The sequence below is a fragment of the Chelonoidis abingdonii genome, chromosome 2 (assembly GCF_003597395.2).
Source record: "Chelonoidis abingdonii isolate Lonesome George chromosome 2, CheloAbing_2.0, whole genome shotgun sequence".
NCBI lineage: Eukaryota > Metazoa > Chordata > Testudines > Testudinidae > Chelonoidis > Chelonoidis abingdonii.
The window spans coordinates 299422669-299435593 of NC_133770.1; the positions used below are offsets into that span (position 1 = coordinate 299422669).

At 54.0% G+C, this 12925-nt stretch overlaps 1 protein-coding gene across 1 annotated transcript in view; it reads left to right on the forward strand.

The window, feature by feature from the left end:
* The window catches only part of LOC116825681 (protein brambleberry-like), a 31624-nt gene that overhangs the window by 8556 nt on the left and 10143 nt on the right, over positions 1–12925 (forward strand). Inside the window, exons 3-8 of the mRNA XM_032781883.2 lie at positions 4304–4489; positions 5032–5254; positions 7225–7341; positions 10406–10585; positions 11445–11651; positions 12282–12444. Of these exons, the coding sequence (XP_032637774.1) occupies positions 4304–4489; positions 5032–5254; positions 7225–7341; positions 10406–10585; positions 11445–11651; positions 12282–12444 (1076 nt within the window). The remainder of the gene's footprint in view (positions 1–4303; positions 4490–5031; positions 5255–7224; positions 7342–10405; positions 10586–11444; positions 11652–12281; positions 12445–12925) is intronic.

Consider the following 12925-nt stretch of genomic DNA (forward strand, 5'->3'; position numbering starts at 1 on the left):
CCGATGGCGACGGGGGAGACCGAGATCTGGATGCGTTGACTCGGAGTCAGTGACAGAGGGCGGCCAGGAAAATGGCAGCTTGCTTGCGCAGAGGGTCAACGGAACTGGTGTGTACGGAGGTTTAATGAGTCGCTCGCGTGACAGGCAATCAGGTCTCGTGCTGCGAAATGTCTCGTGTGTAGGCAACGCCAGTTCGACTGAAGGTGGTTGCCGGTGAGCTTCTCGGCGCGGCTCTGACGGCCCGCGGGAGGTTGGAGTCAAACAGGGCGGATCTTGACGCTGCCGCAACCGGGCGGTGCCGGGCGGTCTACCAGGAGCAAGTCTTGAGTTCGGGTGCTGCAGGGGGTCTGCCGAGCTTAGCCGAGTCACCTCTGGATGAGGGAGTGCGCGGAGTTGCTTCGCGTCGCGGTGCTTGGCGGTTGCTAGGAACGCCTTTCCGGTACCGGACGGTTGGACTGGTTTGCCAGAGATGCGGTCTCATCACGCTTGCGTGGCCGTACTCTGGTGCGGTGTCAACGCGGCCTCCTATGAGGAGCTGCCGGAGTCTTAAAGTTCTGCTCCTTCTGGGACGCGGCTTGGAAATTGCTTTACAAGAATGGGGCACTTTAGACGCTATAGTTGGAGCTCCCCAGCATTTTGAGGCACGAGTTCTCGTGGGGATCTCTGTCGGCATTGGCCTCATTCAGGCTGAACATCTGCTGTAAATCCGGCGAACAGGCATGGTTCGGTACCGGGCGCGGGGTAGGGGAAGAGCCCCCAGCCCCGCGAGAACATACTAACAAATACACTTACACTATAACTCAATTATAATTATTAACTGTGTAAACGAAATGATAACTAACAAAGAACAGTGATAAGCGAGTAGCTAGGAAGAATGTGGGGTCAGGCAACTGCATCCACGTTCCAGACGACGACACGGGCGGTAAGAAGGAACTGAGGAGTGGCGGGTCGGCTGGGTATTTATGCGGGGCGCGTGGTGGCGCCACTCCAGGGGGCGCCCAGCCGACCCGCGCGGTGTTGCTAGGGTAGAAAAGTTTCTCGAAGGCTGTGCACGCGGCGCGCACACACTAAATGGAATGCATATGAGCAACCACTCGAAGAAGAAGTCATTCTTCCGCTCTACTTTGCGCTGGTCAGGCCTCAACTGGAGTATTGTGTCCAGTTCTGGGCATCACATTTCAGAAAGATGTGGGGAAATGTAGAGGGTCCAGAGAAGAGCAACAAAGAATGATTAAAGTGTCTGAGAACATGACCTATGAAGGAAGGCTGAAGAATTGGGTTATTTAGTTTGGAAAGAGAAGACTGAGAGGGACATGATAGCAGATTTCAGGTATCTAAAAGGGTGTCATCAGGAGGAGGAGAACTTGTTCACCTTAGCCTCTAATGATAGAACAAGAAGCAATGGGCTTAAACTGCAGCAAGGGAGGTAGGTTGGACATTAGGAAAAAGTTCCTAACTGTCAGGGTAGTTAAACCTGGAATAAATTGCGTAGGGAGGTTGTGGAATCTCCATCTCTGGAGATATTTAAGAGTAGGTTAGTATAAATGTTTATCAGGGTGGCTGGTCTAGACAGTATTTGGTCCTGCCATGAGGACAGGGGACTGGACTCGATGACCTCTCGAGGTCCCTTCCAGTCCTAGAGTCTATGAATCTGTGAATCACCCTAGGCCTGCAAACAGACGTTGCGTGGTGGGAATGACTTTCAGCCATCTCTGACCTTAGCCAAGTTTCCATGGGGGTGAAGGGAGAGGCCTCCATATCCTATTGCTGATGTCTTTCGCCCTGCAGCCACACTTCTCCCCCATCCATCTTCCCTTCCCCCTGCACAGATGGAGCTATTGAAATGGGCTGGGGGTACTGATACCCCAGGATGGCTGCACAGCTAGCTTGGTTCATGTTCCCGACTGGCTCATTGCGCATCGCTGGAATATCGGGACAGCAAGGCCAAGAGCATTTTGCGTAGCTTCAATGATGGAACCTCTTGGGTGTGAGAGGTGAAGACCCGTTAGGCTGACTGTGACTGGTCCATCTCACACTCAGTGCAGGACTGGTTCCTACGATGGATCTTGGAGCGTTTTGTGCCGTCAGCCTCTTCACTATCCCAAAATGGGTCGCCTGCCAATTGCCTTGGGTTCCACAGCCCTGGTGAGTTCGCTATGCAGTATTCCCCCCTTCCTTTTCTCATCCCATCCTCCGTCTCACACGTGGGTATTGCCCTGTGTAATTCCTCTCCCTCTGTGGTGCTCCTCTTTCAAATGTGAGGCATATCGTCTGCCTAGCTCGCTATCAGTTAGCCAAGTAGACCTGCATACTTATTTATTCCAGCCTTTCCCTCCAGCCCTTGATCACGTCTGTTGCTTTTTTCCCCAACTCCCTCCAGTGTCAGTCTCTTTCAGTCCCATGGCAACCAGGACTGAGCACAGAATCCCAGGTGCGCCCACACCAGGGCTGTGTCAATCCTTTTGTGATGAATAGCTCCTGCACAAACAGCAGAGAATCCTGTGGCACCTTATAGACTAACAGTTGTTTTGGAGCGTGAGCTTTTGTGGGTGAATACCCACTTTGTCAGATGCATGTAGTGGAAATTTCCAGGGGCAGGTATATATATGCTAGCAAGCAAGCTAGAGATAACGAGGTTAGTTCAATCAGGGAGGATGAGGCCCTGTTCTAGCAGGCTGAGGTGTGAAAACCAAGGGAGGAGAAACTGGTTCTGTAATTGGCCAAGCCATTCACAGTCTTTTTTTAGTCCAGAGCTGATGGTGTCAAATTTGCAGATGAATTGAAGCTCAGCAGTTTCTCTTTGAAGTCTGGTCCTGAAGTTTTTTTTGCTGCAGGATGGCCACCTTAAGGTCTGCTATAGTGTGGCCAGGGAGGTTGAAGTGCTCTCCTACAGGTTTTTGTATATTGCCATTCTAATATCTGATTTGTGTCCATTTATCCTTTTCCGTAGTGACTGTCCAGTTTTGGCCGATGTACATAGCAGAGGGCATTGCTGGCATATGATGGCGTATATTACGTTGGTGGACGTGGAGGTGAATGAACCAGTGATGGTGTGGCTGATCTGGTTAGGTCCTGTGATGGTGTCGCTGGTGTAGATATGTGGGCTAGAGTTGGCATCGAGGTTTGTTGCATGGATTGGTTCCTGAGCTAGAGCTTACTATGGTGCGGTGTGCAGTTGCTGGTGAGAATACCTTTTCAGGTTGGCAGGTTGTCTGTGGGGCAAGGTTGGCCTGCCACCCAAGGCCCTGTGAAAGTGTGGGATTAATTGTTCCAGGACGGGTTGTAGATCCCTGATGATGCATTGGAGGGGTTTTAGCTGGGGCTGTATGTGATGGCCAGTGGAGTCCTGTTGGCTTCTTTCTTGGGTTTGTCTTGCAGTAGGAGGCTTCTGGGTACACGTCTGGCTCTGTTTCCTTATTTCCTCGTGCAAGTATTGTAGTTTTGAGAATGCTTGGTGGAGATTTTGTAGGTGTTGGTCTCTGTCTGAGGGGTCCTGCACAGCACTCTTCAGCTGTAGGGTTCTAAATGTTCTGCAAAGGTGAATCAGTGCGACTCGCTCTATTTTAAAGAGGAGAAACTGAGGCACACCGGGATGTGACTTGTTTGCAGTCACATGCTGAGTAGTGGTGAAGCCAAGAATAGACCTCAGGTCTCCTGATTCCCAGTCCGATGCCTTGCATAGTGGGCCATGCTGCCTAAGATCTAGCATCTATCTGCCCTTGAGATCTGACCATGGTAGGGTACTTTGGTCTCACACGGTAGTGCTTCAGCTGTGTGAGAATAGGTTGGTCTTGCTTGCCAGGATAATTCACCTAGTTTGGTCCTATGTTTGAGTCCTAAACTGTCCATGCCTGTAGAAGCTCATCCAGCCTGACTTTCTGCATGTCACAGCACGTCAAAGTACACCCACTTACACTTGTATCGAGGCCAGCAGCATGGGTGTGGCTAAAGCATCTCTTCCACAAAGGTAGCTGGTCAGGATCCAAAGACACCAAGAGATGGAGGATCCGCCACATCCCTGGGGAGCTTGTTCCCGATGGTTAATCACCCTTGCCATTAAAAATGGGTCTTTCCAACTGGATTTGGTCTGGCTTCAGCTCCTAGCCTTCAGTTCTTGTTCTGCCTTTCTCTGCTGGCTTATAAAACCCTGTGAAGTTACTGATACGCCATGATCAGGTCACTTCTTGCTTTCTCTGGAGTACTGCCATGCAGTTCCTGGGCTAGGAGGGATGAGGAGCATTGGGCAGGGCCCTCTCCTGTGGCCTTACTGAACCTAGTCCTGCTTGGCTGTCTTTCTAACCAGCCCCTCGCGGAATGCACCGCTGACATGGACCCCGACACCTGGAACGCCTACCACATCGTCAGCAACCGGGCCCGCGCCGTCTGCTACTCCACCCGCCAGATGCAGTTCAAGCGCCGGACGGAGCACACGGTCAACACCCTGGTCTCTGCCGCCATGAGTCAGCTGGAGGCCATGAGGCTTCTGAAGGTGGGTCGTGGCGGGTGGGTGGCTCCAAAGAGGTCTGAGCCAATGAACAAAGGGTGGAGTGAATGAAGGGCACAGCCACCGTGGTCTTTGATGCAGAGAGGGAGATGACCGATCCTAGCGTGCAATCCTCCACTGTTAAGCATGGCATGCTGGGACTTGTAGTCTCTTAGTCCTCAGCATGCACCACTGCCGTCTGTGCACCGCTACTGGCACCTCGTTGACTGAGGCTTGGCTACACTGGCGCTTTACAGCACTGCAACTTGCTCGCTCAGGGATGTGAAAAAACACCCACCTAAGCACAGCAAGTTACAGCGCTGCAAAGCGCCAGTGTAAACAGTCCCCCAGCACTGGGAGCGCGGCTCCCAGTGCTGTAAGCTAATCTCCGTGGGGAGGTGGAGTACCTGCAGCGCTGGAAGAGCTCTCTCCCAGCGCTGGTGCTGCGACCATACTCGCACTTCAAAGCACTGCTCCGGGAGCACTCGCCCGGCAGCGCTTTGGAGTTTTGAGTGGAGCCAAGCCCTGAGTCAGTGTCTCGCTAACAGGACGGCCAGGAGGAACTGAAAGAGCTGACAGCAGAGTCCCTGCACAAGGTGGTGAGCAGCCAGCATGAGCTGCTGCTCCAGCAGGAGAAGCTGCAGGGCGGCCAGGAGCAGATGGAGTCCTCCATCCACAGCAACCTGAAGCAGCTGACTCAGGAGAAGGCCTTGATTGCCAGCGGGCAGCAGCAGGTGGCTCAGCTCATTGAGGGCATCACCAAGAGGATGGGTGAGAACAGGGAGACAAGGGCATGGAGCATCTCCCGGCTCCCTAGAGCAGGGGTTCTCTTGAAGTTGCAAACAGCTGTCAGGGGGAGAAGGGGCTTGACTTCCCATCTTGCTAAATGAGACGGAGGGGGGTCCCAGCTACACAAGAGGGTGGTTCTGATGGGGAGGAGGGTCATGAGACTGGAAAAAGCGGGTTAAGAGTGTGGTTTTGAGGGGGAAAAGGATGTGAGGAAGAGGGTCAAGGGAGATTCTGGTGCGGGGAAAGGTCACAATGGCAAATGAAATGTAATGTGGATAAATGTCAAGTAATACACATTGGAAAAAATAACCCCAACTATACATACAATATGATGGAGGCTAATTTAGTTACAAGTAATCAGGAAAGCGATCTTGGAGTCATCGAGGATAGTTCTCTGAAGACGTCCACACAGTGTGCAGAGGCAGTCCGAAAAGCAAACAGGATGTTAGGAATCATTACAAAGGGATAGTCTCCATCTTATTCTCTATCTTATGCCCTTTATAAATCCATAGTACCCCACATCTCGAATACTGTGTACAGATGTGGTCTCCTCACCTCAAAAAAGATGTACTGGCACTAGAAAAGTTCAGAGAAGGGCAACTAAAATGATTAGGGGTTTGAATGGGTCCCATACGAGGAGAGATTAAAGAGGCTAGGCTTCTTCAGCTTGGAAAAGAGAGACTAAGGGGGGATATGATAGAGGTATATAAAATCATGAGTGATGTGGAGAAAGTGGATAAGGAAAAGTTATTTACTTATTCCCATAATACCAGAACTAGGGGCCACCAAATGAAATTAATGGACAGCAGTTTAAAACAATAAAAGGAAGTTCTTCTTCCACACAGCGCACAGTCAACTTGTAGGAACTCCTTACCTGAGGAGGTTGTGAAGGCTGGGACTATAACAGGGTTTAAAAGAGAGCTGGATAAATTCATGGAGGTTAAGTTCATTAATGGCTATTAGCCATGATGGGTAAGGAATGGTGTCCCTGGCCTCTGTTCATCAGAGGATGGAGATGGATGGCAGGAGAGAGCTCACTTGATCATTGCCTGTTAGGTTCACTCCCTCTGGGGCACCTGGCATTGGCCACTGTTGGTAGAAAGGATACTGGGCTAGATGGACTTTGGTCTGACCTAGTACAGTCGTTCTTGTGTTAAGAGGGTGATTCTAGGGGATGGGGACCTGGGATAGAAAAGAGGAGTCACAGGAGTATGGGTGTGGAAGGACATGGTAGGGAAAGGGATGGACAAATTCAGGAGCTGTTGACCTAGAGTGTCTAATGCTCCTGCGGCAATGCTGGTGTCCATTAGTTTCAGGGACCCAGGGCGAGCCCCACTGAGCCAGCTGTGGCTAAACCTGACTTGAGTCCCAGAGAAGAAATTTCCACCCTTGTTCCCAGCTGAGGGGATCCACCCCCTCTATCTTTTCTCCTCCACATCTCTGAACTAGCCAGGAAGCTACAGCAAAGGACCAGGAGCCAGGAACACACCCAACATCTGATTCCCCCCTGAGCCATGGACCTCTGGGCAAGTCCAATTGCTGGACCTTGTGATAGCTCAGTCAGCCTGGCTGTAAAATGAGGATGAACAAGAACCTCCACAAGTCCTGGTTGCTCCAGTGAACCCAGCTCCCCTGCGGGAGAGCATGATGTTGTCTGGCAGTCTGACCCTCCAGCAGTCTCCGTGTGGCTCCCGCCTCTCCCTGCTGCCCTCCCCTTCTCTTGGCACACGCAGAGGTAGTATGTGGGCATTAGGTTTGGAAGGAGGCACTTTGGTTTGACTAGAAGAGGGAGGCACAGTGTGACCTCCTCTGCAGCATCTTTGCTCACCTAGGCTAAGAGGCTTTTACCATTGGTGGGTGACTAGATCACAGGCGTGCATGACACTTAACATGGGGAGTGGCTTCACGGGAGCTTCTGCCAGGACCTGAGCTCTGCCCTATCTCCCCCGCAGAGAATGTGAGCACTCACCTAGATGACCAGGACTTGGAGCTGCAGCAAGGACACAGAGCCATCCTCACCGACCTCACCCAGATGCAAAGGCGAGCCCAGGAGGTCTACTCCAAAATAGGTACCGTGACTGCTGCTGGCAGGGCAGGCTGCTCCCGGCTGGCCAGCGTGGGTGGGGCTGGTGTAGTGTTTAGCTGGAATATATGGGCCTCAGGGTCAAAGGTGTTAACATGACCCAGGGTTAAACACGGTTCGGGGTTTGGTACACACAGACCTCAGCCTGCTTGGTCCCAGGGCAAACCCACCCTTAGGCATCCTTTTAATCAAGATTCAAAAAAAGAAGGGAAAACAATGTAAGTTACTAAGTTAGGGCTTTTCATTTTAATATCCATTTCCCTTTGTCTGGAGAGAGCTTTTTAAAAGGAAATCCCCTCCCTCTCGTAGATAACCATCCTTTCTGGGGAGAAGAGCAGTTAGCTGAGCTGGAGGTGGTGTTATAGCTGCTGTTAAAGTCTCATCCCATTTCCTAAAAGCCAAGAGCAGCACACCCAAGGGTGAGAGAAAAGAACAGCAAAGATAGAAAATGCAGCTTCTGTCTCTGGGGTTAACTCTCACTTGCAATCTCACTGCTGGAGAAAAACAGGCCCAGCACACAGTCTGATCAGCCACTCAAGAGGCCAGACAAGGTTGTACCTGCGTCGAGCTCTTCGGGGCACGGCTTTTAGCTGCCTCCTCCTGGTCAGTCTTACAGCAGTGTTGCAGAATATCCAGCCTTGTCAATCTAAGCCAGACTCTTATTAGACACAAGGCAAAAGGAGCAGTGGGGGCAAAAAACCGAACAGGCTTCAAGGCTGAGCTTGATAAGTGTATGAAGGGGAGGGGATGATGGGACTGCCTACAATGGCACGTAGCCAGGGTCGTCCCTACCCATATGCAAAGTACACAGCTGTATAGGGCACCAGGAAATTTGGGGAACTACATTTCCTGGTCCCCTGCGCAGTGCATGTTGCTCCAGCCCCTGCCCCGCCTCGTCCCCATGGCCCCTGTCCCCACTCCACCCCTTTCCCAAGCCCTCACCCCACCGCTGCCCTGCCCCTACTCCCCGGAGAACTGCTGCAGGGGTCAGGCCTGCACTCACAGTGTGATAAGTTGAACAACTCGGCCCCAGCCTGCTCTGCTCCGCTGGCTCCCAGGGGAGCAGAGCAGGCTGGGGCCAAGGGGCGGTTTCCCCCAGCCCCCATCCATCTGAGGAGGCCTGGAGCCAGCCTCCATGCCTCACAGAGGCCTGGAGCCCCACATAGCCCCTCTGAGGGTGGGGGGTGCATAGGGCACCAAAATGGCTAGGGACAGCCCTGCACGTAGCTGATTTGCGACTGCAAGCAGCAAATATATCCAGCGGTCGGGGATGGGACACTAGGTAGGGAGGGCTCTAGTTATTACAGAGAATTCCTTCCCAGCTGTCTTGGTCGTGCCCACATGCTGTGGGTCTAACTGATGGCCACATTTGGGGTCAGTAAGGAATTCTCCCCTGGGTCAGATTGGCAGAGACCCTGGGGGGGTTTTCACCTTCCTCTGCATTATGGGGCACAGGTCACTTGCAGGTTTAAACTAGTAGGAATAGTGGCTTCTCTGTACTTTGGAGTCTGCAGATCATGATGTGAGGACGTCAGTGAGTCAGCCAGAGGTTAGGGGTTTGTTCCAGGAGTGGGTGGATGCGGGTCTGTGGCCTGCGATGTGCAGGAGGTCAGACTGGATGATCATGATGGTCCCTTCTGGCCTTAAAGTCTGAGAGGGGTTGGAAAGAAGAAATAGGGCAAGGAATCAAACAGACATGTTGTGGGGAGAGAGCCTCATCCCTGGGGGTGGTCAGGATTCATCTGGATCCCCCTCTGTGGCCCAGTCTGGTCAGGATGACAAAGATCCAGGGTCTGAGGAGATAGTGGGGGTGGCAGCCATGATGGTGAATCTCCTGCCTTCCCCTTCTTTCAGTCAGCCAGCGTCTCCGGCAGCCTCTGTCCATTTGTCTGTGTTCTTCTCCCAAAGTCTGTCTTTAAGGACCCCAAAAGGGCACGAGGGGTGGAACAGCCCATCCCCCACCCATTATCTCATTCACCAGCCAGGCTTAATTTCCAACACACCAGTTTCGGTCAGGACTTGCACTTTTCTCGTTGACCAGACATGAGCTTAACACAGGCCTCGAGTTAGATCAGTCGGCCTCTTTGTTGGGATAACTCACTCTGTAACCTTTTGCCCCGTGCACATGCGGTGTTCTAGGTGCACGTACCTTCACTCTCAGCCATAGGCCCCGTTATCACAACCGGGCACAGGCTGAGGAGTGGAGAGGGCCTGGCAGCTGGTAACTGGGCTGTGAAGGTGGCATTCTCCTGCGTCAAGGGCAGAGGGACCTGCCTCCTGGATCTTCGTTTAAAAAACATATATATTTCCAGTTCATTAACCCTTTCCCGAATTCCTCATACACTACACTATGCCCCTCGATACTGTTCCTATACCACACTTATTGCTGTAATAGCGGAGTGTTACCGGTAGCGCATTAAGCAATCTGACTAACAGCTGTCGTGTTTGGCAGTCTAGTCCCTGCAAATTCGCCCTGATTCAGCTTGAGACCAACACCTCCACAGCTGGCCTAGCTACTCGGGAGGAGCCTGGAACCCACTGGTGAACTGTTCCCTTGTATTTCTCTGGAACCCACCCTGTATTCTCACTTCTACCCTCCCAGTTTCCTGGAGGTGCTGGCAGGTCCGACAGAAACTGTCTCAATGTGGGATCTACCCTGTAACTGCAGTGACCCAGGCCTCAGCTAGGCTGTGCCTACTGTGAGGAGAGGCAGAAGCGAACCATGCGGTGGCGATAACTGTACATTTTAAACTTGATAAAGGAAATATCCAGACATTTGGCAGGAACAAGAATAGACTAGAGATAATAGGCTATAAAGTAACATCATAGACTCACTCAGCAAAATAATAAACTGTAAATTACTATCCCAATACGAACGCCAGGCTGTGTCACCCCTAGAGAGAATCAAAGCCCAGTTCCACCTCAGCCATCTTACCTGGGCCTCCCTCTGGCTCGCGATGCTCCAGCAGGCCTGCCCGTGATGGACAGATCCCCACCATTCTAAGCTGGGTTCCTACACTGGCGCTGATCCTCTGCCCCTCTCCGCCCAGAGGCCAACCTGGCGCTGTTCCTGGCCTATCAGAACCAGACAGCCCTGTACTACGACGAGCTGATGGGAAAGCTGCACAGGATGAACCAGAGCCTGGGCTTGGTGCTCTACGCCGTGGGTCACATGCAGAACAGCGTGGAGGGCCGGCTCCTGCACATCCAGAGGTTCATTGGCTGGGCAGGTGACTTGGGGGTGGGGGCAACATGCGTCTCAGGGCAGCAAGGAGCTGAGCAGCCTCCTCCTACCCAAGTTCGCTGGGCCACACGCTGCTCGGTGGCTGTGGGTTGGGAACTGGCCAGCCAAGGGATTGGATCTCTGCTTGCAGCACTGCCGGGGTGGGCTCTGCAGCCTAGCTGAGGTGGGAGGGGACTTGTGGCACCGAACAACGAATCCGGGCTTCGAAGGGTGTCTGACCGCCTGCTGCTTAGTGGGGTGGATGTGACGGGTGAATAAGGCAGCATACGGCCTTTCTCCTCCTTGGATTGGAGTCCTAGGCTTGGTCTCCCGCTCTCCTCCCCAGCTGGGGCTGCATAGAGCCTCCAGGCCCTTATCTGCTGTGCAGAGAGCATAGGCCTGGGGCGAGGGAATTTGAGGTGTCATGGGGAAGGGTGGGAGACATACTTGCAAAGGAGGAGACGCCCCTCTGTCCGATCACAGGGTCTGAGCCACTTGCCCCCTGGTGTGGGAGGGTCCCAGCCCGGAGAGGATACGACGGGAGTGTCAGAGGCTGACGGGAGTAGCAATGGATTGAGCAAGCTGCTGCATGGGCGGGTCCTGCAGCAGAGATGCCGCCTACCCCTTGTTAATTATTGTAATGGTGACCTCCTCTCCCCCTCCCCCCGCCCCCGCAAAATCCTGGGTGAAGCTGGGCAGTGTAGTGTCCCCGCCCCCGGACTTGAGGGAACGTTGCAAGGAGGAGACGTCTTTCCCCAGGCCGCTCTGCTGGGGAACCAGCCGGGAGATGGTGCTGGTCTGAGCATGGATCTGTCGGGGCGAAGCGCCTGCTCGCCCATCTCCCCATCCCTCTCTCTGTCTCGCAGGAGTCAGCCTCGGTGCCGCCTGCACCTGCGTCCTGCACGCTGCCTACTTCCTGCTCTCGGCTCTGCTCATGACCTTCCTGCAGACCCCAGGCCTGCCCCGCGCCGTGCTCCTGGTCCTGGTCATCGCCAACGCGCTCTCCGAGCTCAACCACGCCGTCTCCCTGGGCTTCACGTCCCTCACGCTTTTCCTGGTGCTCGTTGTCACCGGTGAGCGCAGCCAGCTCCCCCTCTCTCCTGTATCGCTGGAACCAGGACCCAAGCTGGCACTGGTGGCCCGGCCCTGGGCAGCCTCAGCAGGGAGGCCAAGGGCTGAATGGGCCACGGAGACAGAGCCCCGCCCTGGAGCGAGCTCGTGAGGTGGGGACACGCCGGCACAGAGTGTGGGGAGTTTGCCCTGCTATTGGCCACGCTTGGGTAAACAGGCCTGAGCTAGACCACTGACCGCTCCTGTGGCCGCTGGTGCAGTCAATTTCCACCACCCACTGACCTGGAAAGGTCGGGTTGTCCAGCCACCAGAGGGGGACAAAGCCGCCCTGTCAGCTTGGGTTACACTTGCCAGCTAATCTCCTCCTCCCACCAGCCTGTGCTAACTCCCACAGCCCCCTGCGGGGTAGGTCAGAACCCCCCATGTTGCAGGGACACAGAGCCCCGGGGAGTCAGTGGTAGTGCCAGAATTAGCCCCCGACACCCTGACCCCCGGCTCTAAGCAGGTAAGTTTTCCTCCAACAAAATATTGAATCCACAGGTCCGTCAACCCACCCCCCGCTTCCCCCTCTGTGCTAGCCAGATGCTGCTCTGAACTTGACCCCAGCTTCGGCTTTGCTCACGTTTTTGTAGGTAACTGGCTGCTGGTGAGCGTGTGCTGCTGCGCCCGGAGCGCGAGGGGCCGGAAGCTGCCTCTGGTGCTCTCGCTGACTCCTCAGAGGGCAGTGGGGGCCAGCAGCCCCGAAGCAGAGCTCGAGGATGGTCCCCGCTGTCATATCACCTCCACCCCTGACAGGTAGGAGGGGGCAGGTGAGACCAGAACATGGGAATCTGGGGCTATCCAAGGTAAATCTGGAGCCCTGTAGGGGATACTGCAGGGGACAACAGGTGTATGGCCAGATGTGCCCATTTAACAGCCTTCTCTCCTCGGCTCTCTGCTAAGGTCACTTCAAACGCCCTCTGGTCACACATTAGTGAGTGTCTGGATTAGCATGCCCAGTCGAGTTAGTTAGTGATGTGCTCTCGAAAGTCGCCTTCTTTCAAGGCCGGTGTCGGGTGCCAGGAAGGGTTTGTGGCCCTGTTTTCACATCAGGCTCAGGGTTGTCCATTGACTCAGGTTACAGCTAGTCCCAGGGGAAGAGGCTGGTAATGAGAATGCCCTGTAGTTATATAGCGTCTCACCCTCCATGCTTCCTGCCCGCCATGGGGGGTCTGTGCAGTGGGGTGGGGGCATCCAAACCATACCAGGCTTGATGTGAGTAGGTGTGTTCTGGGTC